The sequence below is a fragment of the Sparus aurata genome, chromosome 19 (genome assembly GCF_900880675.1).
Source record: "Sparus aurata chromosome 19, fSpaAur1.1, whole genome shotgun sequence".
Classification (NCBI taxonomy): Eukaryota; Metazoa; Chordata; class Actinopteri; order Spariformes; family Sparidae; genus Sparus; species Sparus aurata.
The window spans coordinates 8,774,507-8,801,284 of NC_044205.1; the positions used below are offsets into that span (position 1 = coordinate 8,774,507).

At 43.1% G+C, this 26,778-nt stretch overlaps 1 protein-coding gene across 1 annotated transcript in view; it reads left to right on the forward strand.

Annotated features, from left to right (window-relative positions):
* Nucleotides 1-26,778, forward strand: part of odad2 (outer dynein arm docking complex subunit 2) — a 204,766-nt gene that overhangs the window by 112,639 nt on the left and 65,349 nt on the right. The window contains exons 12-16 of the mRNA XM_030398319.1: nucleotides 7,249-7,419; nucleotides 13,346-13,426; nucleotides 16,712-16,805; nucleotides 19,173-19,281; nucleotides 20,948-21,091. Coding sequence (XP_030254179.1) covers nucleotides 7,249-7,419; nucleotides 13,346-13,426; nucleotides 16,712-16,805; nucleotides 19,173-19,281; nucleotides 20,948-21,091 — 599 coding nt within the window. The remainder of the gene's footprint in view (nucleotides 1-7,248; nucleotides 7,420-13,345; nucleotides 13,427-16,711; nucleotides 16,806-19,172; nucleotides 19,282-20,947; nucleotides 21,092-26,778) is intronic.

A 26,778-nucleotide genomic window follows, 5' to 3' on the forward strand; every position in this document is an offset into this window, starting at 1 on the left:
AGGCCGAACTAGCTGGCTTGTACACAAATCTTTTGCATCCATCTCCCTTTTTCTTTGATTTCTGTCTCTCTGTTCCTTTCTCTATCCAATTCTGTCTATATTCAGATGTGAAGGTCAAGAGGTGAACTGGCCTCAGAGCTCTCCTTGCACACTACACTGTTTAGACTCCTGATTTCACAGGATATCCAGTACACATGTGAGTTTATAAATACTGAGTTTGAGCCATGTCTGCCAAGCTCAATCAGGGTCACTTCCCAAGGCTGAACTATGCCAAACACCAGTCCGTTTTTTTCCACTCCACTCTGTCCCCTTCAGGCTTGCCCTTACTGTCACCCTGCCTCTTCCATGAGGTCAATGACCTCAGCCTCTCCTCTTCCTCTTTGGTACCCAAACAACATCCAGAACTCTAGCGGGTTAGCAGCATTTCTTGACTCCAGCAGCCCAGAACGAGGTATAACTGAAATGAGAGAACCTCAGGAGGAGGAGAAGAAGAAAAAAACTGTGAGTTATAATAACATATTCTCTATGAGAGTACTTGCTGCATGGCTTTTCAGCCTGTTGGATGTGGTTGTATGATTTAGAGTTGGCCCGTCCCTAAAAGTTTGAAATCCTAGAACTCACAGATGCTTTTGCAATGCTACTGAGGTTGCATGGGGAAATAAAGGAGGCGGTGAGAGGGGGCAGGCATATGTTGCTTTTGTTTTCCCTTCATGCTTCTGTTAATGATGCAACATCTGAAAGTTAATTTGTAAAAAGCAATCCTCAAGCGATATGCCTTCATATCAGGTCTTTCTTGAAAAAAGGACCTTAAAGACTTCAATTTCTGTGCACCAGGGTTCATTTTATGGTGTATAAGATGCCCCAACAGATATGTTTTTCAGGTGATCCATAAGTGCACTCAATTTGAGTCACAACCAGAAAATCCATACACTTACCCTGTTAAATAGAATGGTGAATTAACTTAAATATTCCCACACAGAAAATCCAGAGGAAAAGGCAAATGGATGGATGGAGAGCGAGCAAAAGCCTCCAAATCAGTTCAAGCTGAATAAAGGGGGACTATCCAATTATATCCAAGTTGGAGTATGTGATAAACTGAAATTTAAAAAAAATGCTCCATTTCCAAAATGAGATGAGTTCATCAGACTGTAGGTTCAATGATGTGGACATGCAGGAGCCAATACATCTGGATTAGTAAGTTTTCCCCTAATATGGGTCCAAACACTGAGTACATTTCCCTTTTTTTTAAATTGAAATGATGCATTTCCATAGATACCCAACAGTTACATACAATCAGAGCATTAAAAACCACTGGCAGGTGAACTGAATATCATCGATCATTTCTTGACATGCAATTATCTGTTGGAAAACCCTGGGTCCTGGTGGACATTCTTTGACACATAACACCCATCTAAACACTGCTGCAGACCAAGTACGCCCCCTCATAGCTATGGCTTTAACTGATGGCAGCGGCCCTTAAGCAGGACAATGCACCCTGCCACAGCACAAAAACAGTTCAGGAATGGGCCGAGTAACATGACAAGGAGCTCAAGGTGCAGGTCTGTCCCCCAGACTCCCCAGATCCCGATCTGATGAAACATCCACTTAAACAAGTCAGATCCATGGCCCCTCCTCACAACCAGCGACCCAAATCAACAACAACATTAAAACAATGTTGTTACTGATGCATTGTTCTGCTAGGGGGGCACTGCCATTAGGTAAAGCTGTAGCCATGAGCGGGTTTACTTGGTCTGCAGCAGTGTCTGAGTGGGTGATATGGGTCAGAGAACATCGAAATGAATGCCAGGACACCTGGTTTCCTAGCAGAACATTACATCGTAGTCAGTGATATTCAGGTCGATGATACTCAGTTCACCAGTCAGTGGTTTTAATGTTTTCGATGACAGTGTACATGCACCGGTTGACAGCTGTGGTTTCATCAGCATTAGCAACCAACCTCTCTAGTTGTTTAAAGACTTGTAAAAGACACATGGAATTTCTTTGGCTGGGGCTTTGTCGTAGAGCATCTTCTCTGTCTGAACATCAGACTGCAACAACAGTAAAAGCCGGCCTTTAGCGTCAATACTAATGGCACTCAGAGGCACCTTTTGGCATGTTCATAGTAGCTTCAAGGACTTTAGTAGAAGCAGAAGTACTTCTGTGTGTGCTTGTGAGTTTTTTTGTTTTTTGCCAACACAAAAGGCATTAGGCATCACTTGTGGCAAGACATTCCTGAGACGAAAGAGCTGTGGGATAAGATGGAGGGGAAAAACAAATGGCGCTAGACAGAAATGGACCTCTTGCAGCCAAAGGTCTGGAGCCCTATTCCACCATTTAAGCCTGTAACACTTGGGTTGGGTACCACTTTCCAAAAGCTCATGCGGGCACTGTGAAAACTACTCCTAGAATATGTTCACCACGTTGGGCTGTTACACGCACATTTTTCAAGTGTCACATCAAACAAACTTTGCCATTTGCTTTCACTGTATTTATTTTTGAAGGAGTGAAGTACATCAGCTTGACTGAAATTTCACTGACACTTGCTTTGCTAACGTTCATAAGGTCCAGAAGCTGGATCAGGTACTGTATGTGCATACTTTTGTCCAGAAATAGTCAGACATTTGATACAATCAGATACGCTAAGATTAGCAACAGAGCCCACTTTACTACTGACCACTTTCACAGATGCCTGTTTGCATTTGAAGAACACACACCCACATATGTGGATATGTCCACTTCCCTCTTGCCACCTTCTGATTCATGTCCTGATTCCCTTTATTTCCCTTCTGCATTGTCTTGATTAATCTCAGTTCCCCCCTGGATCTATTAAACATGCAATTTATAAGCCAGTTGATTATTGAGTCTCATTCCCAACTTCATTTCCTCTCCCAATTCCTCTCTTTTCCACAAAACCATTTTGCATTCTCTGGGGGCAATTAATATTTCATTATGCTGGTCCAGTGACATAGCTTAACTTATGTCTTTACAATAATGGAAGATCCTGTCCAGTCCTTTTGTATTTATGTCGTTATTAGCACCAACAGTCCTCTTCCTTGTATTTACTGCTGGAGTAATAATGGCTGACAGTGTGGAAAGCTTCCTCCTTCACCTCCCTAGCTGCCTACCATGAGCCTTCCTCATCCCTTCCAACCAATCCAGTAATGGGCATGCATAATGAGTTGGAGAGAGTCGGTAATGCTTCCCACATTTGGTGCCCACGAACAGGACTAAGTGTTACAGCGTTAAACCGCAGAGTGCGGCCTCGAGCCGAGAGCGTAATATTCACTTAATCCACAGCTGCCAAGCCTGGTTAATTCCATAGATGTCATCTCCATTAGTCCAGAGGAGAGAGGGCCCCCTTTGGGAGAGCCAGGATGGCACTGGAGCTTTCAGCGCGTCTCCTGTATTTAGGCCACGGGCCCTAGAGCCCTCATTGCACCAGGACCTCACAACAGGTGGTTTCACTATGAGCCTCTTCTTCTTAGCTTCACCACTCCTTTTCTCTCTCCCACTCTCTTCTCTCTTTTCTCTCATCAGAAATTGATTTTTTTCTCTCCTTCTCCATGTTGTCATCTCGCTGTTTGCCTACTTTGATGTCTGGAAGTCTTGATGCTTGTGTTGTTCTCAGGCGTCTCTGCTTTCAGACACCCATTGGCAACTGCACGACTGTTTATGAACATTTGTCGTTCTACCTTGTACTTTAGTTGTAGCCATTTATTTTACAGGCACGGGGCGTTTGCTATTCACAGGATGTTAGTGTCCGAGTGGGCAGTTTGTATTCACAGTGTGCAGAGGCTTCCGGGCGGTTTCTTGCATCCTACGTGGCTGTTGGATATTATCACACTGGAAAATGAGCTTGCATGACTGCTAGCAATTCCAAGCATTTGTGTGTGTTTGTCTGTGTGTGTGTCTGTGTGTGTGTGTGTGTGTGTGCATAGTCACAGCTTATGTTTACGTTGTGTTAAACTCATCTTTTGTTTTCCTCCAATTTTTTCTTTTAGTCTTTATTATACTGAAAGACTGTGCCTGTACTGTGTGTCCTCACACGCAAGTGTTCATTTGCAGTTTTGGCCATTACCCAGTCACAGCCTGGTGCACACTATTAGGAGGTGCGTGCGTGCATGCATGCGTGTGTGTGTGTGTGTGTGAGAGACTCAAGCAAGGAAAGTTTAACTCAATACCCCAACACACACCACACGAGGACACTGCCACTCCTCAGCTCTCATTCCAGGGAAATTCAAAACAGAACTATTGTCAACAAATTTGATTCGACCTGTCAAACTATTGAAAGATCTTGGTACCACACATATCATACATTCCTTTTTCATCTAGTAAGCCTTGGATCTTCCTGTGACAAACATGTTGGTGTTCCAACATACTCGAAGCTTTTCATGACAAACGGGCAGGCTCTCTTTATTTGAACGGGACTTGGATCATTCCTTAATTCTGGATGAAATCAAATCCAATCCCCTCTGTCTATTTCAGTCTCCATCAGCACTGAATATGAGAAGATTAGTGGAGAGGTTTTGGTAAGGGACGGGGTGCTACTCACTGCTGCATGAGGCTTCAATGTATTATCCCTTAGGCAGCGCTAGAGGGGAGCTCTGGGGGATTCTGCCCATTGTTTGGATGAAGCTGTCTAGAAAGATTTAAGAGATCTAGGCACATCCAGTGCAGAGCCTCGTTATGAAACCCTGTGCACCTGCCCACCCTGTGGAAAGTAGCAGCGATTGCCCTTGGCCAGAGCTAATGAGATGACAGCTTGTCATAGACTAAGACGGATAGAATTAATGACTTTCATAGTATCACTAAAGCCTAATTAGTCAGTTGTGTGTTTGCATTGTGATAAATGGCTGACCAGAGTTGGTTTTTGGGTTTGAACTTGCAGAAAAATTGTTTGTTTTCAAAAAGGATGTCATTCGCATTATACTTTGAATGTTTATTGTAGTGATGTCAGCCCTTGTGAATATAGGTTTCAGTCTGTTGTCTTTACAGAAGAAATGCAGATGAGCGGTGTGTTTTTTCCACTGTGTGGCAGAGGCTAATACTCCGTGGGTAGGATTGGAGGGGATGAGGGGTGCTGTATGAGTAGATTAACCACAGGAGGAATGGCACAGGCAACGCAAGCCACAAGTTGCCCACAGTGGAACTAAGTCTGCCTTAAATGTTCAGTGTAACACTATATTCAGTACTTGGCCACATGTGCACGCTCATACGTATACACAAGCCCATGCAAAAATATTATTATTCTGCTCCGATGACTTACAGTGTGTTTCATTTGTAACTCAGCAGAGGTCCGTAGCTCCATCCCTGATTAAGAGACTGTTTGGAAAAGAACAAGCTGACAGGAATGCAGGCTCTTTCTCTTCACTGCTCGTCTGCACAGCCCCACAGTTTTTTGAAAATGTTGTGGAAAGTATTAAAGGGCGGGCGTCAGGAGATGTTTCAACTCCTGATTCTTCTTTTAGTAGATCATTGTCATGCTGCCTTAATTGCACCCTGGTATCGAATCTTTTGAGTTCATTAATTACTCATTTAAAAACTAAAATAATGGAGGAGAAGGCTGAAAACGAGCCATGACCATATGCAGAAATAAAATATTAGACATCCTGTGTTCTGGAGAATTATCTACTTCGACTTTCAACCAACATCTGTCATATATATGCAGCCGTGGTCCTCGAATTAGGGCTGAATGTCTCCTTTTGATACTTTCATAGATTATCAGAACAAGGTGTGCATTCTCTTGTATCCGCTTGTGATGGCAGCGTGAGGACGCGGCGCACATCATAAACCAATCAAAGATGACAGCCGTTGTAAAACGACTCTTGCGGCCATCCAAAGTACACTAAAATATACACACATGCACCGGCACACACATGTACCGCACCGCTATCTAGAATTGCAATGTGAATGACTTGCAAATCATAGCCTGACAGTTATGTGAACGACCAATAACCAACTAGCACTAAATTCACATCCTGTAGCAGTCAATTATGCGAAGACAAAAAAAATCAAGTATCTTCCAACTCACACAATGAATTCTTAGCAGAAATCTGGCATTAACATATAAAATGCAACGTATGTGCATGAACCTCTTCAACCCGGATCTAACCCTAGGATCATCGCTACAACTCAAATGATGTTCAGACAAAAAAAAGTGTTGAGAATTAAATCGATGGCCATCCTTGGTATTAGTATATCTCTAAATAAAAAAAAAGCATTATGCAGCTTAATAGGATTGTGATTATTTAAAGCTATATGCACAATATATATCTCGAAATTTTGAGATTTCCTCAAAGCACACATAAATACTAGGAGAATACTAGGTTATACTAGGCAACAAAATCAAATATCACGACACTTTTGACCAAATACCTTAATATTGATATTACAGCAATATTGCATTATGGGAAATTTTGCAAAATATTAATCATCAGTAATGTGGATATAATGACTAAGCGGGTAAAGGCACGTATTAGAACAAGTAGAACGGTCATACCACTTTACTGTAATGCAGCCTTCAAAACCAGGAAAAGACAACACTTGTCTAAAATGATTTAAAATCTAAGAAGATATCGAGTCTCATATCACGACAACAATATTACAGTATATTGCCTGTGGCTATAACTTCCTGGCGAAAATCAGAGAATGAGGAAGGAAGTCGGCAAACAAGACTAAACGTAAGGTGAATAAAACTTTAAGACGGTACCCTGTCTGTGAACTTTTCTGCCTGAGTCATTTCACCTGTTTTCATCAGCTACTTCCATCTTGAAACCCCATTGAGAAATCCGTAGTGACAGAATTTATGTGCTTTGTGTTACGAGACCATAAGAATCAAGACATGTGTAAAAAATAAACAAGGATGGGTCACTCATAGCTTGATTAAAGACCTCGCAACCTTCTCCGAGAGGTATGTGTATCCTCTCCACAGAAGGAGAAAATTAAAATGCACTCACCCCTGACACCAGGGGAAAATGTGAATCAAGCGTTTGAGTGTGATATCCAGGGAAGCTGTTTGGCCGAGTGCTACTCTGTTCTGCTTTCACCTACAGCAAAGACAGCTTTCATAAAAACCGAGCTGCACAATACAATATGAGGTATTGGACATGGAGCTGCGGAGGTGTTTGCCAAGACACTGAATTGACCATAAATCGAATTGCACAGCTGCAAGTTTAAGTGTGCATACACTCGTGTCTGAATGTAGACACTGACACAAGCCTTTTTTTGTTTTTTTTTGTTCTTGTCCAGCTGGGTTCAGGAGAAGCTTTCGTCTCAGCAGGAGAGACAAAAAGACCAACAAGTCCATGTACGAGTGCAAGAAGAGTGAAATGTATGATATGGCTGACGTGCCGACGTACGAGGAGGTCACGTCGTACCGAAGGCAGAGTGGAGCTAAACACAGACTGGTGATCATCGTAGGTGAGTAGCGAACAGAAACCCTTATCAGGCAATGCCATTGTTGTCAACCTCTGATGTCATTGCTTACTTTAGACTTCATATTTGAATTTTGAGTGGTGCTCTGTTTCTGTTAAACTTGGCAATATACATTTTAATAAAAACCAGCAGGGTGACACATACAGATCACAAGAACAACTCTGTGACTCAGAGTTCTGCAGCTCCAGAAGCCCCAGGTGGCTTGGCCTTGCCCTCCCACGACCCCCAACCCAGAAATGAGCATCCTGACGCGGGGACCCGCTGGTAGTCATCCTGGGCCTCATTAATTTTGACTTTTAGCACTCAGTGGAATCGATGCAGCAGACCTAATATTAATCAGTCACATTTAGTACTTTCATTTACAGCACCTCACTCTCAGTGTCCTTATAATTTTTTTTCGAGCCAATGGAATTGTTAACACTTGCCTGGAGGAGCGCGTGTTACAAAGCCCTGCAAAGACCTTTACAATGTGCCAAGGTCTTGAAATGAATTTAGCGGTTTCTCATTCTGTGTTTGTGGTTAGGAGACGAGCGATGCCAGCAAATGGTGGAACAATATGCTAAGCCAGGTGCAACAGTAAAGACTTAAATCTTGCTTAGGATCAAGCTGTACCATCAGTGAGTACTAGGTTTTTCCACATGTTTTTCTTGTTAGGTTTGTTGCTTGTAACAAAAATCGACAAGAATGTCCCAGACACTGATGAAACAAAACATTCCCCAACTTTTCGCTGTGATTTCTTCCAACCAATATTCAGTCATCAAGGAATGGGAACACACAAGTCTGTTCCAGTCTTCATCTTTTTGTTTCAGACATCCCCACAGCAGTTTTAAAACATTTGTGAAGTTAATCTAAAAAAAATTAAAACCACTGCCAAGCAATGTCTCAAGGTCTTCTTTTCTTTTTCTTTTTTTTTCTTTTTTCTCACACATGCTCTGTGCAGAGGTATGCTCCTAGTCTGATTGACCAAGCCTTCATTCACTTAAACACACTATGCAGAGCATGGACTTCATCAGACGTGTCGCTAATTAGTGAGCCCATTTTCCTGCCAGCATGACACAGCCTTACACAGAGGATGCTGAACCTCTCCCACCTGTCATGCTAATGTAAATATTTTCAATTAACTTCCATAATTTGGAGGACAACCCATGGACCATTTCACACAAAACAAAGTGGAGGGCCAAGGAAAGATCTGCTTTATGTTTCTTGGCCTCCCTCCTTTTTCCTCTCCCCGGAGTCTCTTGATTTTTCTTATAAGAAAGTCTTTGCTCTGGGAATTCTCTCGTGTTTTTCTGTTCAGGGGTGCAACACGTTTTTTTTTCCCAGTGTAAGGATGTGTGTTTTCATCGCTTTCCACTGAGAGTGTCTGCGCTTCAGTTAATCTCTAAAAGCAAGAAAAACTCAGTCTTAGTTATGAGTCCGTGCTGCTCAGCTTCCCCAGCTTCAGACCTGCTCTCTGCCCTTTTTCAATCCCAGCGTACGACCCTTCATGCCACATATCCAGTCCACTCAAAATTCTTAGTAGATTTGAAACAATGTCTCCTTGATTTCAGACATAGACAAAAGCAGTCTTCACATTTCTAGTCACTGATTATTGATCTTGATGGCTGAAATTGTTGTCACCAGCATATTTTATCAGCTGTAGCTAGCTGCTCTGTTAGCATCCAGGATAGCTTCCATGTAGTTGGGAGATACTACGCTGTGGACGTGCTGATGGTGAAAAGTTTAAAAAAAAAAATAATTTCCTACATAAATTTGTCACCCCACATAATGCTATAGCTAGCTAATGATGTTCTGCTTGGCACTGTAAATAGCCTGGTCACTATAGGAGGGAGAAATCTAGTTTGATCAACATGCTAATGCCTGTAGCTTATTTTAGATGCTTACTTTTGTCTTTATACATTTTCAATCAAATGTATTTTTACATACTGCATGTGAAGTGACTGAACCGCTGATGGTTTTGAAGGAAACGTGATTATTTAGCCAGACAAAATGGGGTTTTGATTTCCACATTTCCTTGTAATTTGACACACTGAACACACAGAAAGAATTTGATGAATCGAAAGTTTTGTGTTTGGGGTTAAGCCACGTTATGTTTTAAGAACACTGATGCCTAAATTAATGTTTATGTGGTATCCAAATGTATAACATTAAAGCTCTATTTGAAGACTTTCATCCTGTTGAAAATGTAGTAGCAGTGCATTGTAAATGACCTGTGGTTACCACATTACACCACTGTCATCCCTTAAAATGTGGTAGCAGCACTGCCAGCTCGGTGTGTAGTGCTGTAATACACCATGCCCTGAATGTGGGGGAGACGGGGAGGTTTGAGGCTGGGTTAAGGCTCTGGAGCCCAGAGCCGGGCCTCGTCGGGCCTGGCCTCGGCCTGTTGGCACAGACTGCATGCGATGTGCTCCGTGCTTGGCCTGGAAGTTATTAAGCTTGCGATATTAAAAGCAACTTCTCTAATGAGTGCGGTAATGAAGTCTGACACTTTTACTAGCGCAGCAATCTGCAAGGCCAGGGGTGCCACAAGAGGGCCAGCGAGAGAGACAAACGGAGGCAGAGAAAAATCACATAAACACAATGTAAATACTGCAGCGTAGTCCAAAACATTTAGAAGAGTTGGGCTTTTTTTTATTGTGGCATTCAGATTTATAATGTTGCTGCTGTATTGGGGCATTGTTTGAAACAAACAATGCACAAAGAAGTGGCACGTTTAAGGTCAGACGGTGGAATAGGACCACAGGGCACTGCTCCTGCTTGTAAAAGACCTGGTGGTGGGCCTGTTGGGCCCCCTTGGCAGGCTGTGGTGCAGCTGGAATAAGCTTTAATCGCCACCTGAGGTATTCTGATGAAGGCCTGCTGCCATGCATCATTGATATCACAAGTGGCAAGCAAGGGAGCGATGTACAAGGTGAAAATGGTTTTATGGGCATGCAGAAGTGGGGCCGTTAGTCATACCAATGGTAGCACATACGACTCTGTTGGTCCCCCGTGCCCGGACCTCGATATCCACGTTCAGACTCAAGTAAACACGCTTCTGTGGAGGTTTGTGGCCTGCCGGGGAGGACTGTCTGCACCACTGTGATAAGGCTCATAAAAGAGCCACTATTACCGCCCTCTGCCATCATCAGCACCTACAACAACATTGGTGCACAGCCTTGTTCAAACAGCACTGCCGCATTCCATACCGCGCTCCCGAACCAAATTCAAAATGAGCTCCATTTCCTCATCTTAATAAATCAGCAGCTCTCAACCCCCAGGTTGTCTGACTTTCTCCTCCTCGCTGAAAAACTCTCCCCAGCTAAGATTGATTGCTGTCTTTATGTCGGCCATGTGCTTGTTTATGCGAGACGGTAACCACAGAATGCCTTGCGCCATCTGTCCACAGAGGGTCAAGGTATTTTTCTATTTTTTTTTTTCTTTTTTCAACTCTTTCAGAATTCATAGTAAAGGGTGTGAGTGTGCTGAGGAAACAGCTTTTATCACTTTCAGCAGTCAGACACAATAGGACCCGAACCATATGTTGCTGGGTGCAGAAGTAAAGGGAAAACACAGGGTGTGAATTTGTCTCTGTGTGAAGGCTGCCAGTGTTCGGAGATTATGCTTAAAAAGAACCTTGTTGTCCACACCTATTTATCAAGTTGTGGATGTCTTGAAAACGTTCCTGCTTCACACCAGATGAAATGTAGAGGAACGGCCCAGATAGCATGTGAGGAAACAGGAGCACTCTTTCTCTTAGGATTACAGAGCTTGTCTTTTTCCACATTTTTTTCTCTCTCTCTCTGACTCTCTTTCCACCTAATCCGCATTGCTGAGTGAACTCATTGTCTGTTTGTTTTAGAGGACTGGCCTGCTAAACACATTTGCCTGGAGAAACGAATTTCCAATAGGGTTTGATGCGATTGTAGTGCCTGCCCAGAACGTCAGGCATGTGAGGAATCTCGAGCCAGGATCAAGCGCCGTCTCTGACTGTCCACACACTGCAGAGCTGTGGTGAAACACTGAAACGTTGAGCCATGCACTTGTAACTCCGAAACTGATTTCTTGTCCAGTCCGTTGGAGACATTGATGCCATTCGCTTCAAATTAGGATGATGTAGTAGCCTGGTAACGAGCACCAAAATACTGGAGAAGTGGGTTTCAGAAATTAATATGAGACGGAGACAAAAACTCTAAAATACTTCCATCAAACGAAAAGGGGGGGGGGGGGCATTAGATTTAAACTAAAAGTGAAAAAAATACACATCCATACCACTATATCTATAGATGCTAACTAATTAGCTAATTTTGCATGAAATTAGGATGCGCAACAGTTTCCGAAGCTTTGTGTGTTTTTTAATATTAGAATTAAATGAATTTGTTTGATCGAACTTTCCCATTCTCACCCTGTCGGGGCAGTTGGCTACTAAATGCTGGAAGGGATGCTCAGCTTTTTGGAGTCACAGAATAATTCATAATCAGTACTCCAATAGTCACTCCTGTCTTCTCCCCTCCAACTTGTTGCCTCAGTTTTCCCACTTGGGATGGGACGGGATGCAATATCCAGATGACTTGTGACAATACTCTACTGTATACCCACAGTATATTGGAAGATGCATCTCTTGTCAAACTGCAGTGAGGAACTGGTTAAAAATGGACTGCAACTGTCGAATTGCTGTTGCATTGTCATATTAAATCAATTGTATTTGCTCGAAAGGCTGCGATGATTTTGTTCTAATCGAATTGATGAAATTAAATTCACACTGTGGCAAATCGATTTAATGTTACGTAAAAGAAACACTGAAAGAGTTCCCATTTCTGTGAGAATAAACAGTGAGACTGGTCTAGAAGTACAGTAAGCACAGGCACTATAATAGAAAATAAAGTTCAGATAACAAAAGAGAGAAACTGTATTGATGCCAGTAGGAAAATATACATTGCATCTGAACAGAGACAGACAAGAGATCAGAAAACAGATAGAGAACTGTTTGATTGAAATGAATAAAATGAGGAATGAGAAAACTTTTTTTTTTTTTTAAAGTAATCAAAACTTCCCAGAGTGCAAAGTGCCGTTGTCAGATTGCTTCTTTTGTCCAACTAACAGTATAAAACGAAAAAGACTCTTCATTAAATGACAAAGAAAAGCAGCAAATCCGCCCATTCAAGACACTGGAACCAGCAAATGTTAAGCAAATAGCTGACTATTAAAATTGTATTTTAATAGATTAATCCAATATTGTGTTATTTACTTTTGTTTCAAGGGTCACTCGCTTCTAATCGCCAAGTTCAATTACAGTAACTCATCAGTTCTGCTCAACCTGTCCAAAAAAAAAAGTAAATTGTTTGTCATGCTCTGACTGGAGCTTTCAGAAGTCTGAAAAAGCAAACCAGATGACGTCGGGGAGGGTGTAATGAAAGATGCTGGCAAGTTGTATTATGGGAACAGGAGGATCAAGTGTTTTTGGAGCTTGACCCACACTGTGGACTGAAAGTCAGGATATCTCGGCCTCCACTGCTTCATTTTTGACCAATGACATTCACCTATTAAAACCACTGTTTTAATCCCTCAAGTTCTGGGAATTAAAACACAATTTCTTTCATATTTAAATTAAACTGTATGTTGAATTGCATATTTTTTGATGGTGATAAAGAATTCAGTTTGTTATATGTGATTATAATTTCCTGAAAAACATCATTTGTAAAAATCTGTTCTGGGATACATCCTTAATTAAGTTCCGTTATATTGTCTTGTTCCAGGTAAGACTGTCACATTAGTGTTGACTTTGCCTTTTCTACATTAAATGAAGAGGGGAAAAGAACATTCTGATTGGTAGCAGCTCTCTCTTATCTGATTGCAGAGGCCTCTTGATAGATTCTGTGACTTCTGTCATTGTCATGCTGAGTGAGCTTGCTTGTTTTTGTCTGCGCAGGACCGACAGGTGTTGGCTTGAATGAGCTCAAGAGGAAACTGTTGCTCGCAGACCCCCAGCACTTCAGTGTAACCGTCCCACGTAAGTTCTCTCCTCTGACGTTAGGTCGATCCCTGGCCGTGGTCACATCCAACATTAGTTGAGCATCGTCCAGTAGATTCCATTGGTCTTCCAGTATTTCCTTTCCTCATCTTTCTTCTTTTTTTTCTTTTTTTTTCTTTCTCACAGACCATTTTGTCAAATGTCATTGTTTAAACAGAGCATAGAACACAACAGAACACCTTACAGAAAAAGGTTTTAGATTGCACTGTAAGATGACGGTATGTCAAATGTTTGATAAGGTATGTTTTGCATAGAATTTTACTCTGTCGTACCAGATCTGCCACTTCATGCATTTGCGCTCTTATTCTGTGTATTTTCTCTGTGTGATCTTAATGAGAGCAAGTTAAAAAGCTGAACATTTTTTAATTTTAGGTTTTGCCACTTTTGCTTTTTACATTGATAGTGAGTTAACATATGGACAGGAAACAGGGGAGAGGACCAGGGACGTCTGCATGCATCTTAACAAGCCAAATCTTTTACCAGAAAGCTTTCTTTTTCCTGCTGTGTGTGGAGTTTGTTTTGTTCTTGAGGTTAAACTGAGCATGTCTTGCTGTCAGTGAGGTTTCAGTGTCACTGATGTAACCTCAGGGCGTCTTACTGTAACAACCAAGATCTCCAGAGAGATGAAATGGGCAAACAACTAGTAGAAGCTGCTGTTTAGAGTGTTTTGGTAGCTGAATGGTTACGGGGCATGCTGCATGGACGCATTGTCACAGTCATCACTAGTTCCATTCCAGTTGGCATCCTTTCTCTCCCCTATCAGCTGTCTGCCTCAGTCCCTATCCAATAAAAGGCAAAAATGCCCCCAACAAATCTTTTAAAAGAAAAAGCTGTTATCTGGAGAAAGGACCCTCCTCAATCATCAGAAAACTGACACCACAGCTGTGTTGTCATGGGGATAGGTTACCTCGATTCTGTTAGTGCCCAAGTTGCCTCTTGTAAATCTGTCCCTGGCGACAAAAACACATTGTAAAATCACTGTGGGAGAAATGTAAGCGCTCAGGGTGCCAGAGCAAATTCCCACTGCACAGCACCCCGGTGCACCCTAACCCTAAATAATCACTTTGGGTTAAGGATGTTTAGCTTTCTCGTGCTGTCTGAGCCATGAAGGTCCAGTCTGACACACCCGCAGGCAGTCGGTATTAGCTCTTAGGCAGCAAGGCCCAGGCGCTTGTTTCTCCTCCTCTGCAATTGTCAGCTTTTCACAGTCTGCCTGACAAGCTCCCAATGATTGAAGGAACTGCGTTTTTTTCTACCTCCTGAAGACATGCCATTCCACTGCTTCAGCAGTTGGCACCGAGCTACCCAGCCTCCTTTTTTTCTCAGCTTATTTCTCTCTTTCTTTCTGTCTTTTTCTGTCCTTTTTCCCCTGCTGCCTCCTCCCTTTTTCTCTCGTATAAGAACCCAACAACAGCTCGCCATAATTCTGAATGCCTTCCAGCTCTGCTGCAAACGGCGAGCTTTTTCTTTTTCTTTTTTACAGGCCTGATGTCCCAAAGCCAGCATGTTGGGACAAATAAATCTTTTTGATTTATGAATTTAAACAGGGCAGTGGCATTAGCAATTGCATAGTTACCGTCTGGGTCTTAGAGGGAAACTGCAACACGAGTTTGAGGAAATGTGACGACTGCTGATAATTCTGCTGTGTTTGTTACATGCTGTGTGGCATAATGGATGTGTCCAGGTTGAGTCTGACACTTGAAATGTCCCTGGTATTAAAATCCCATCAGTGGGGCCTTTATTTCCACAAGGCATGTTAATTGTTCTCAAATGTGACCTGTGATGCTGTGTTTTAATAGAGCCCAGACATTCTAATTCTGACCCATATAGAAGACATATGGCACAAGTCCTGGCTCTCATTGAGAGGAAAGAGACTCGGAAAAGTATCTCATCTCCCTCCTTTTTTAATGTTTGATTGCTGCCAATGGACACATGGATGTGTTTAACACTTGCTGTTGCTTCAGATTAAGCCCAAAAATGTTACCCCTTTTTGTTAATTTGAAAACCAGAGCTTTAGAGACCACCGGCTTGTGGCCCTGGTTAAGACTTTTTTTTTTCTCTCTCTTTCTCTCCGTGCTTGTCGCCGTAAAATGTAAACCAGCCGTCTAAGAAACACAAGGAGCATTAAAATAAGCCATTAGAGTAGGGGGTTAAACATTTTGATTCTTGTCCAAGTTTACTGATATTTTCCATGATTTGGGATTGAACGGATGCACATTCTTTTGTTGCTCTGTAATTATTTTCTGCGCCACAAAACAGACGCCAAAATAAGGCATGGTGGATGGTGTTGGTCTGACTACCGACAGGCTGTTGGCACTTTCTCTTCCACATGTCTGAATGGGAGGTATAAGTATATGTTATCTTGTGACAAGGCAGTTTTGGCCTTGCCCTCGTGTTTTTCCGACTGTTGTCTGTGGCTGATGACAGAAAGTCATTGATCTTCCTCAGTGTCTTCTTCACCACAGTCGGATTTATGGCCGTCTCTCCTTCTCAAGCGAGTGACACGTTGTATAAATCACACCACTGGTTTTCCATGAACCCTGTAGATCAGTCTGGACCATATAAAGGAAAGGCACTGGTCCACTACCAGGGCGCAGCATCAACACACGCCGACGAAAAGAACGGCCCAGAGGAGAGTAGAGCAGAACTTGGCACTTTTGGTTGCAGGTGATAAAAGTTTAATAGTTTGTTTTGGAGCTGGTCGAAGTGTGTGACGGGCGTACAACTCTCCCCTCTGACCTTTCGAAGCACTCCCGAAACGAGCCGGAGTGTGAGTCGACCCCTTGACCCTTACAAATCCACCGGCGCTGTGTGCTCACGTTCCCTCCACGTGCCGCCCCTACTGCCCATTTTACAAGGCTTTATGGTTTATGGCCAAGTAAATGTAGAGACTTGATGTTAATGAGAGCTCCCAAACTCAATTACCTTACAGCGGCTAACACTGGCAGCTAATGCTCAGGCTTCTGTTTCTACGGGCTTTGCAGCCACATTACAAGAGACAAATTTAATAAGACACAGTAAACCTCTGCTGAATGTCAGTAAAGTGTCTGAGTTTAGTGCTGCAGCACTACAGGTTGTGTATTTTATAGTGCTATTACACAATAATATATACAAGGGTTGGCACGGCCCACATGCTGTGTTTCAGACTTCCAGTGATGTTAATAAGGGGCTCACTTCAGATGCTTTCAGCCCCAACAGTGAGTCAGACAGTCTGGGTTTGAGGTAATCACAACTTCTCCTCTCCTCTCCTCTCCTCTCTCTCAGACACCAGCCGGGCCAAGAGGAACCAGGAGACCGACGGCACGGAGTACCACTTCATTTCGAAACACCTCTTTGAGACGGATATCCACAACAACAAGTAGGCACTGCGGGCACCACCAAGGGAAAATGGGAGGAAAAAAAAAACACCCAACACACTGTTAAACTTTTAGATTAACATTAACTTTAAACAGTGAACATTGACCACAGACACTCAAGACCTCCTTGAACATGTGTTAATCTCTGTGCAGTCCCCACTGTGTTCCAGATGCTTGTTGTTAAAACATTTAACTTCATGTCATCAATGTTTCCATTGATGGAAATATCCCCTAATTTTATTCTGTTAGAATCATGACTATTTTCAAATTAGTTAGTTTTATTAAAATACCTGTAACATTACATTTTACAAGTAATTAATAGTTAAACCATCATATTATGATACACAAATGATCTAATCAAACGTGCTAATTTGCAGAATTGTCCAGAACAGTAATGTTAATGAAAGTAAACACCAAAGTTATTCTTATTTTGGACACTTTCTTTCCACTAGTCTGAAGAAGTCATGTTATGGAGTCAAAATAGCCAAAAATCTAAAGATTGGCCAAAAAAACAAAAGGTGTTTTTACCTGTAGTGTCTCGCCTTAACAGACTTACCTCTGAGCCCTGATCATACTTGAAGGAATTAAATCATTTCAGTTATTTATATAGTAGTTTCTATAGTAGTTCAAGGTTCAGTGAAAATAACTGTGTTCAAAGTATGTGATATTTGAACCTCCTCGCCATAATGAAAACAACAGAATCCTTTTCTATCTGCGCTCTGCTCCGCTGGGAGACAGTGCAGCAGTGAAAGCAGCAGTCTGACTGGTTCGGAACTTGCTGCCACTGCTCAAACACATCCTCCCTGCTGTCGTCTGTGTTTCTCTGTAACTGAGTGTGAGCTGGTGTTGACAGGGCCAGGCCCTGTTTTGGTAACGGATCTCCAGACAGTGGCCCCGAGGTCTCTTGTCTCTGCCTCTGCCTTTCCTCAGGCAGTCTCTCTGAATGCCACGCCACGGCCCGCCTTGACATTTGTGGCCAACAAATTGAAATACAAGTTGTAATAGTCATAAGAATGATTGATGCCTCTCTGCTGGTTTCACACGAGCCGGAAGCGTGGGGTGGGGTATACTGTAGGGTGCACATGCAAAACATTTACTCACGCAAACACACACACACACTCCCTATGACACAGAGGAAAGCCTGTGGTGGTGAGTGCATATAGAGTGTCAGAGCATGCAGAGAAGAGAAGGCAAAGGGGGGCTGTATATTTAGGCCATGTTGCGGTGGAGGTCGAGGCATGCAATGTTTTTCAGTGAGTCGGAGGGGTGAGTGATGGAGCTGTGATGTGGGATGGATGCGTGGGACACTCCACGCTGAAATTACAAGGCAGTAAAGTAGACAAGGAGTGAGATGATCTTGTTTGTGTTATGCCTCGTTGCATGCAACAGAAACAATGCGCAGAAATAAAAGGGTTCTGAATTGAGGCCACAGCAACGTGCGTTTAGCTTGAACAACTTTCCCAAGGGAAGCCTTGTTCTGTGTCAAAATGGCAACAATCCATTATCTCAATATAGCCGGACGTCCACTGGCGTGCCTTCCTCTAATCTATATACCTTCTCCTCTGACAATAAACAGCGGAGATTGCTGCAAGGTATGAGTTTTTAAACACAGGCTACTGTAAACTCTTAAATTGATTTAAAAAAAAAGGTCTCACTTTTTAATAAAAAATGCTCAGTAAAACTTTCCTACATGGGCAATTACCATACAAACGTCTTTTTACATGGCATCAGTCACACTAAGGCATTCATTTTGTCCAGCGCTCATCATGAGCAGGCTGGGAGCGTACCACACAGTCCTAGTAGCGGCTCTCTCCTTGCTGCCTTTTTTCCTTCTTGTTTTCAGCTAAAAATACACTAGTGGCTTTTTTTTTTTAATTTCATGACAGCTGATTGGTGTGAAAGGGTGGAGATTATCTGGTGGAAAAGTGTTTGTTTGCTTGTGTCCGTGCAGCTCGAAATCCTTGCGGATTAACGAAGGGAAGGTTTTGGCATTCAGGGGCTTTGTGGTCTTTCTGGAACAAACAGGTGTTACTGATTGAAAGGGTAGCACAGGAGATTATATAAAGACATGCTGGGCCAAAACGTCTGGTTTTTAAATTGTGCAAGAGAATACTATCTTAAGATCTGTCAGCGGTTGAAAGAGTAATCCTCCCGTCTCTATGGATTTGTAGGGTTTTTATATATCATTTTTTCTCAGATGAGTCTCTGGAGTGTGCTGACGCAGTGGACCAGATTATGTCAAGATTCTGATGTTACTCCAAGGGGACATTAGCGTTGCATTAGATACTAATCCCTGCTTGAGTATCATTACAAAAGGTGCTCAACAATCTATTTATCTCTTCTCAACCTCTTTCCATCTCACCTGTCAGGTTCATCGAATATGGCGAGTACAAAGGGAATTACTACGGGACGAGTTTAGACTCGATACGCTCCGTCCTCTCCAAGAACAAAGTGTGCTTGCTGGATGTTCAGCCTCATGTGAGTCCTCTCCATCCCATTCTTATTTTACCTTCCCTTTCTTCCCTGTATTTGTATCCCTTTCCAGCACTGCACCTACCTATCTTAGAGGTAGATCTCTGTCCTCCTTGCTCTTCAGTGAGCTGCTTAATGGATTACCGAAGCAGGGGCTTTGCTAATTTCCTCTATTTGAAGATTTCCTCTCTGGCTTGTTTCTTGGGTGGTGGCGATCAGACCCTACACAAATGGCTTGGTTTGTCACAGTGCCCCAGCAAACCCCTGAACGCTATTCCAAGTAATCCAGGGTCAGGCCTGTATCGGTCATCCCCGTCCTAACCAGCTCCTCACACAGGCAAATTAAACATTATATATTGATGAAGGTTGAAGACGTTTCACTTCTCATCCAAGTGTCCTCTTCAGTCCTAAGTAACTGGAGGGGAGTTGCAGGCTTTAAACCCTGTGAAGGAGTGTCCTTACAGAGTCGCTAAGGACTTGTGTGAACTCTCAGTTTTAGACTCATTAGGGGCACTTGTAGGTCGTTGACCTAACCGGCCTTCATGTGGGTTGCTAGGGCTAGGTGAGCCATTCATATCTGTCCTCACCTAGCCTTTGCAACCCACAGAAACTGAAATGAGTCCAGTTGCCTATGATACAGAACTTAGAAAAACATTATATAGATTAGCCTAGCATGTTCTCAAACCCTAACCCTTAACCTGGCCTGAGAAGCAATCGGAGTCATTCATCGGCTAGTGTGTGAGAACGAGTCATGTACGTGTATGTATATTTAACTGTGTGCTGTAGTTGTTTTTGTCGTGTTTTGCATTCCTCTCACCTTTCTTTATGACTCCAACATGACTCATGAATCAGATCAGTGGCAAAGCATGTTATTGCTCCCATGCTGACTTAGTGAGGGCCCCAATAAATGCTTCCCAGTGGTTCTTCTCCTGCCCCTCCTTTGGGTTTTTATCCATCTTCCTATCAGTTGTGGGTTTGGACCCACTGCCTATTAGCACAGTAAGAATCCCCAATCGCGGTGCCAGAACCAGAGGGAGAGACCGAAGCCTGACGCCACCACTAACCAACTCTGAACTCTCTTCTACCTCTTGGGAACCAGATTGGTGGTACTGTTTCATTTCGTTTGCGACAAGAAAGAAGCAACAGGAGAGCCAGACAAATACAGAAATGTACCCTCCACTGTCTTCTAAAAGAACCACAGGCACTAGATAACCAGAGGCTTGTCTTTTGCTTCATCCACCCATACGTTAAAGCAATGGTTTCCCACTATTTTGGTTTGTGATCCCTAAAAAGGTAGCAACCAGCTGTCATAATATGTGACCACTAAGCCAAATGTTTCTGTCTCAAATTGATTTGAATTATCTTTAAAGACCTGAGCCACAGCCGCCCTCTAGGGACTACAAGGTGCCAGATCCCCTTGGCCTGCCACATCTCACCCATCCGAAACACAAGCAACAGATGGGTGCAAGTACATTCGGTAACGTGAAAATGACAACTCAGCTGGTCAGAAACTAGCAAAGACACTTGGATGACCCGTCATATGCGCGACACCTCCAGATGTCCCAACCGACTACTTTTAATGTTTTCCTACCCTCTTGTTGCTCAATGGTATTGTCTTACGCTCTTCCTATGCATTCACATGAATTGTTGTTTTTTTTTTTTTTCTGTTCAGACGATAAAGCACCTGCGGACAGCAGAGTTTAAACCCTTTGTAGTGTTTGTGAAGCCTCCTACGATCGAGAGATTGAGGGAGACCAGACAAAACGCCAAAATCATATCAGGCAAGGATGACAAGGGATCTGCCAAGCCATTCACGGTAAGAGAGAATGATGAGAGAGTTTATTTCTCACGCTGAATTAAACATCGGTTGACGTATGTTGTGTACAGTTTACATTGAAACAGCTTCAAGCACCGGATGGGTCGGGTTTGCTTTGATTTAGACGATCACAGGAAGTCAATTTAATGTACTTTTCAGTGTGCAGCTAACACCTCAACTGATGATCCCAAACTCAACGATGTTTGTAAATGTTATTCAGATTAGATTAAGTTAAATGAAGGTTTAAAGACCTCTGTGAGGAAACTGGATCACTAGAGCAGAGTAGATACAGGATACAGCTAATTGGAAATACATTAAGTAACGATAAAAGGGGGATATCAAACATATAGCCAGACAGCAAATTTACAGCAGATACAAACAGTGCTCAATAATGATCTTGACTGTATAAAATGTCATCTATACGTTGTCAGATGATCAGTCACAAGAAGGATATAGCTGTTGAAACACACTGAACACACAGTCCAATAATGTGATGGGGTTCTAGAAACACATTGCAACAGATTACCAGCAGAAAAAAATAACAGAATCGCTATCTGGACTCTGTGTGTACAGTATGTGTATGTGAGTGATGAGGTCATCCCTTACACACCTTTATCCCAGCCCAGTGGGGACCCACATGAAACCAATTAGCTGGTGTTCGGTACTGCTGTGAAGTTGCAAGGTGGGGGAGCCAGCGGGGACGGGGGGAGAGGGATGGGGATGAGGGTGGATGATGGTTTTCCCAGCCCCATCAGGGCCCGGCGCTCGCTCGCGTGTCTCTCTCGCCACAGGCAGCATTAAGGTCACGATCCCAGTCAGCAACACACCAGACACGGCCTGATGGGACACCAGGAGGTAAGAAATATGAGGAACTAGGAGGCTGAGAAAGAGAACGGAGGCTGACTGACCGCAGAATATGCAGCATGAGGAGGAGTGAAGAAAGGGAACAGTGGAGGAGGTGATGGGGTGTGAACTGGGCTCTGCAGGTGTACATCCAACACGGTGGGGTTTCATTTATGTTTCATATAAGTCTTTATTGAAAACATACGCAAATGACATAGACAGACACCTCAAATTTTACGTGGACCATAATGTTTTACTGCTTTTAATATAGCCCAACTCCTGCTTACTTTCCACTGTCCTTCAACCCCCACACTCAGGCTACTTAAAGTTTACAGATGTAGTTGGCATGAAACGCAGATTTCACATGAATTAATTAATGACCTTTGTATTTTAACACTCCCAAAAATCAAGCGATTGGACAGATGAACAGATGAATGTTGCATCTTCACTTGTCACCTCTTCACTTGTGAAAAAATCCATCTATGAAAGTCGCCGCAACTTTTTTTTTTAACATTCCTGCCTTTCTTCGACTGCCTTTCTTGTCGTTCTGTTAAATCAAGCTGCCATTCACTGCATAATTAAACTTGCTTAACACCAGCCGGATGGGGCTGTCGGCTCCCGTTGTTTTAGGAAGCAGCAGTCCCCCGCAAGGAGCGGGATGGGATAGCCTGTGATGTGAGACGGGCAAGCAGTCAGCTAGGCAAAGTTCAATTACATGCACTGTGATCTGGAAGAGGCTGAAAAAAACAGCTGATGGTAATCAATCATGCCTGAGATTGACCATGTCATATATTTATTGCAGCTCATTTTCTGCTGAATTAACACTCCAAACAAGATGTGATTCACTCAACTGATATCAGAAGGACAAATGATTAATTAGTAATTAAACAGTTCATGAAAGACACCCAGCAGTCTCCATACTTTTTGTCTCCCAGATTTCTATGAAGGTGGAGCTTGCAGAGGACCATGAACCTGCAATAATATAACATGAGACAGCCTTCAACTGCGACAGTTTGGAGATGTTTAAGTCTGGGAACAGCTATTTGTATTGGAATAGGCAGATATTCAAATTCAGGTATCAGAATCAAATCAGCACTGAAAAAAGGTAGAACAGTGTGTTCCTAGCAACAGTAGCAACAGCAGTGTAAGCAACAGCCGGCTATATTTTGATAAGACATCACAGTTAACCGGCCCATACCTGTTGGTGGCTGTGTGGGGAAGATGTGTGCCTATCCTGGCAGCCTTCGCAAATTTTGGACCCAAACCAAAATGCACCCATGGGAAACCAGAACCCGACATGCATAAACAACAGTCAGACCTAATTCAAAAAGGGCTTGATAAAAGGCACAAGGCCCACAGCAATACAACAGAACCCTACCCTGGTAAGAGTGAATTTAATACAGCCCAGGATACTTGGAAGTGAGGGAATATCCTCTACTGTTCTGTGTTCGGGTGAGGGATTCATTGATTGTTCCCTCACTGCCAAATTTCCCAACTCACCACCACTTTCCAACAGTAGTTGTAGTACATGTAGGAAATACTGATATGACTTCATGATACCTTAAAACAGCATGCTGACCATCATAATACGCTAAACCCACCAGGGTAACATTTCAACCCCTTTAACTATTGAGAAAGTTTTTTTCTCGTATTGAGTGACTATAATTGAGTTAACTGCACAGTTCTTTGGGTTTCTATCCATGCTCAGTGAAACACACACCGTACAGTGTGCAGACAGGTCACATTTGAAGGTCAGCTCAGACTCAGAACATCCCCTAGATATTTTACTTCCCTGTCAAACCTTTAAAACCTTGATACGGACACAAAGTCGGCCTGCATTAGTCACACAGTGAAATACCAGTTTGCCGCTGTCTGCTTCCCAGCAGGGGTCCAGAGAACAATGAGCTTTAGTTGTCAGATGATTGCTCACAATGCATGCTATTGCTGTTATTACTCACTGTCCCTATATCAGCTTCTGCTGTTCTCGCAAGTAATACAAATGCACCTCCATAAAACTGTGAGAGGGAGGCATATTTCAGCCGGGTAACAAACGAGGTTATGTGTGAATGTTCATGTGCGCTGACAGTAAGCCACCTCAGATTGACTATTAAAAGGCTCTGAAAGAGAAGCTGTCATTGGTTGAGTCATCTCAGACATACTCCGTCTCCCGCCAGCTGTATTTCTCCGTTAGAGAGACAGGTCTGCTTTAATGATAAAGGTTGAGGAACAGTCGACTCATTGTTCCAGCAGAGCGCTCTGACTTTAGGCCCATTGTTTGTGCTGGAGACGGTTCAGAATAGGTTTTTCAAAAGAGCAACTGAAGCGTTAAGCAGAAACAAGCAAAAACAGGCTGATGTAATGCATAAAAATCCGGCTGCAATGCGGTTAGTGCGGAGAATGGCACATTAAACGCAATTACCACAAACTTTTAAGGCTGATTTGTGAAGATTGGTTTGGTTTTTCGAGGCTTATTTTAGAGAGAGAAGAAAGGTTTGTTTTAACGGGATCAATAAAGCGGGCTCCCCGCTGAGGACTGGGTGTGTGTGGCGGTCATAAAAGATGACACCTGAGGCCGACACATGCTGCTCTGCGCCTCTTAGGTGATGAAAAACTTTACAGTGTCATGGTAGGATTTTCCTAAAACGGACACGATAAAATCACAGGTATAAAACTACAACAGAGACAACAATAAAAATACAAGCCTTTAAAACATCACTCCAGTTAAACCTAACACGGAGATCCATCAGGGGTAAAAAAACCAAGAGTCAATAACCTCATTTTGTGCAATTAAAACAGTGCTTAAACGGGCACAAGACCCTACATCATTCCATGTGCAAGTCTAATGGCAGTGGGATGAACTAGTAAAGTAGTGGCATCAGCTCAAACTGCCCTCTGAAGAGAGGGATCGGGCATCGATTTCTGGATGCCAAAGAATATCCACTCGCTCCTACTTGCCCAGCTTTCCATTCGCCTCTTTCACCCTCATTGTTTTCACCTCTCTGCCCCTTTCATTTCATCCTACATCTATCTCATTATTTTTTCCTCTCTTTTTTTTTTTGATTCTCTTTCCGTCTCTTTACCCAGCCGTCCCTTTAGCGGCTTTCCACTGCGATTAATGTTCTTTTTACCTTTTAAACGGCCTAACGAGAGACAGGCGCAGAGACTCGCCGGTGGACGAGGAAGCGTCACACAGTGAGAGCAGCGCGCCGTTCGGGTTCATTTATTTCCCAGGACAGATCAGAGGGGTTGTCTTCCTTGGCGCTGGACTCGGTGGTCATCTGTAAATCTCGGGCTAACAGTGGAAGTCCTGTGAGGGTTTGGGTCCAGATGACAGAGAATAGATTCCCCCTCTGGAACAGTTTCCTTTTGCCGGCCAACAAACCTTCTGCCTCACCCTGAGTTGTCTTTTCGTCTCGGCCTGTCCTCTTCCTGTCATCCTTCAAGGCACAGGCTGATAAAACCATCACGCCCTCCTCACAAAAGACGAGGTGGTTTTTTGTTTTTTTTGAAAGGTGGATACATGCAAGACAGCTGGGCAAAAAAAGCAGACAGGGCTTTTGCAGCGTGTCACAGCGAGTGAGCGTTTATATTTAGCTGCACAGCTAATCCATTATGAAGCGGAAAACCACCAGAAACATTCTGAAGTAACTCCTGGCTGGAAGGAGCGTCTCTAAAAATTGAGCCGTTTAGGAGTTTTCAACTTTAACGAGGCCATGTTTATGTGCGTACACGTCGTATGCACACACTCAGCTTGATTCTGCCCGTTTGTGGGTGTGGTAGCATGTGTGACTGTGCTTGTGTGTGTGCGTGTGTGTGTGTGTGTGTGTGTGTGTGTTTGAGTTTCTGTGCATGAATGTGCATCTCTGTGTATTTATAATTGTGTGTTTGGCAAATGGGCTAACTATAAAACCATATCTGTCTAGAAATCTAAAGTTGACTGTAAAAACATAGGCTAAATCAGTGGAGCCACTTTGGACCTGCCGGTGCAGTGAGGCCAGGACCGGCCCGGGGCCCACACGGCTGTAACGCAGAGGGACCGTTGCGTAGAGATACCTGGGCTCTGTGAATACAGGAGCCCCAGATAGGCAGTGTTTACTCCCGACCTCATAAAAATATGTTATTTGGCTATCCCTCACATTTAGCACGTGGTTTTATTCTTTGCACTGGACAACTAATTTGCATAATGACTTCGAAAACACTTAGTCCCCCTGGACGACCCCTGTGTAAGCCTCCATGTTAGCATGCGGATTCTATCAGTTTGCCTGATTTGGGGGACATTTTCCCACAAAGTAATGTTGCGGGACTGTTTATCATTTTGATTTCTTACTGTTACTGTAGATTGTCCTCTCTAATCACAGTCATTGTTATTTATACAACTTATTAAAAAGTTATGAAACGTGTAAATTATGTATGTGTTTATTACACATAAAAATAGGTAACTTTACCAGAAACGCTAGTCTAAAGTTCGCTTTGTCCGTTACTGATGTCTTCTGACGATCGCCAGGTAATAATTGATTTTGACTCATCCCCACTGGTGTCGCTCTTGTTGTGTGTCAGCAGAAAAATTGCTTCCTCGTGAATGTGGCGTAAACGGATTTGCCCCGAGTTTACAAGTAGGAACTCAATCTTTGAGTGGCGTATCATTGAACTTGTTGAAGGGCAGAAATATCCAGGTTCTCTGGAATGCAGCATTGCATTACAGGGGGGGGGAAAAAACAGACATTTGTGTTGTTTTACCTCTGAATGGACCAGAGCTTTTTGGCAATGTGAACTACATGGCACAAAGGATTGCTGTGTCACACTGTATATATATCCAGAATATCTGTTGTTATCATCCAACAGTT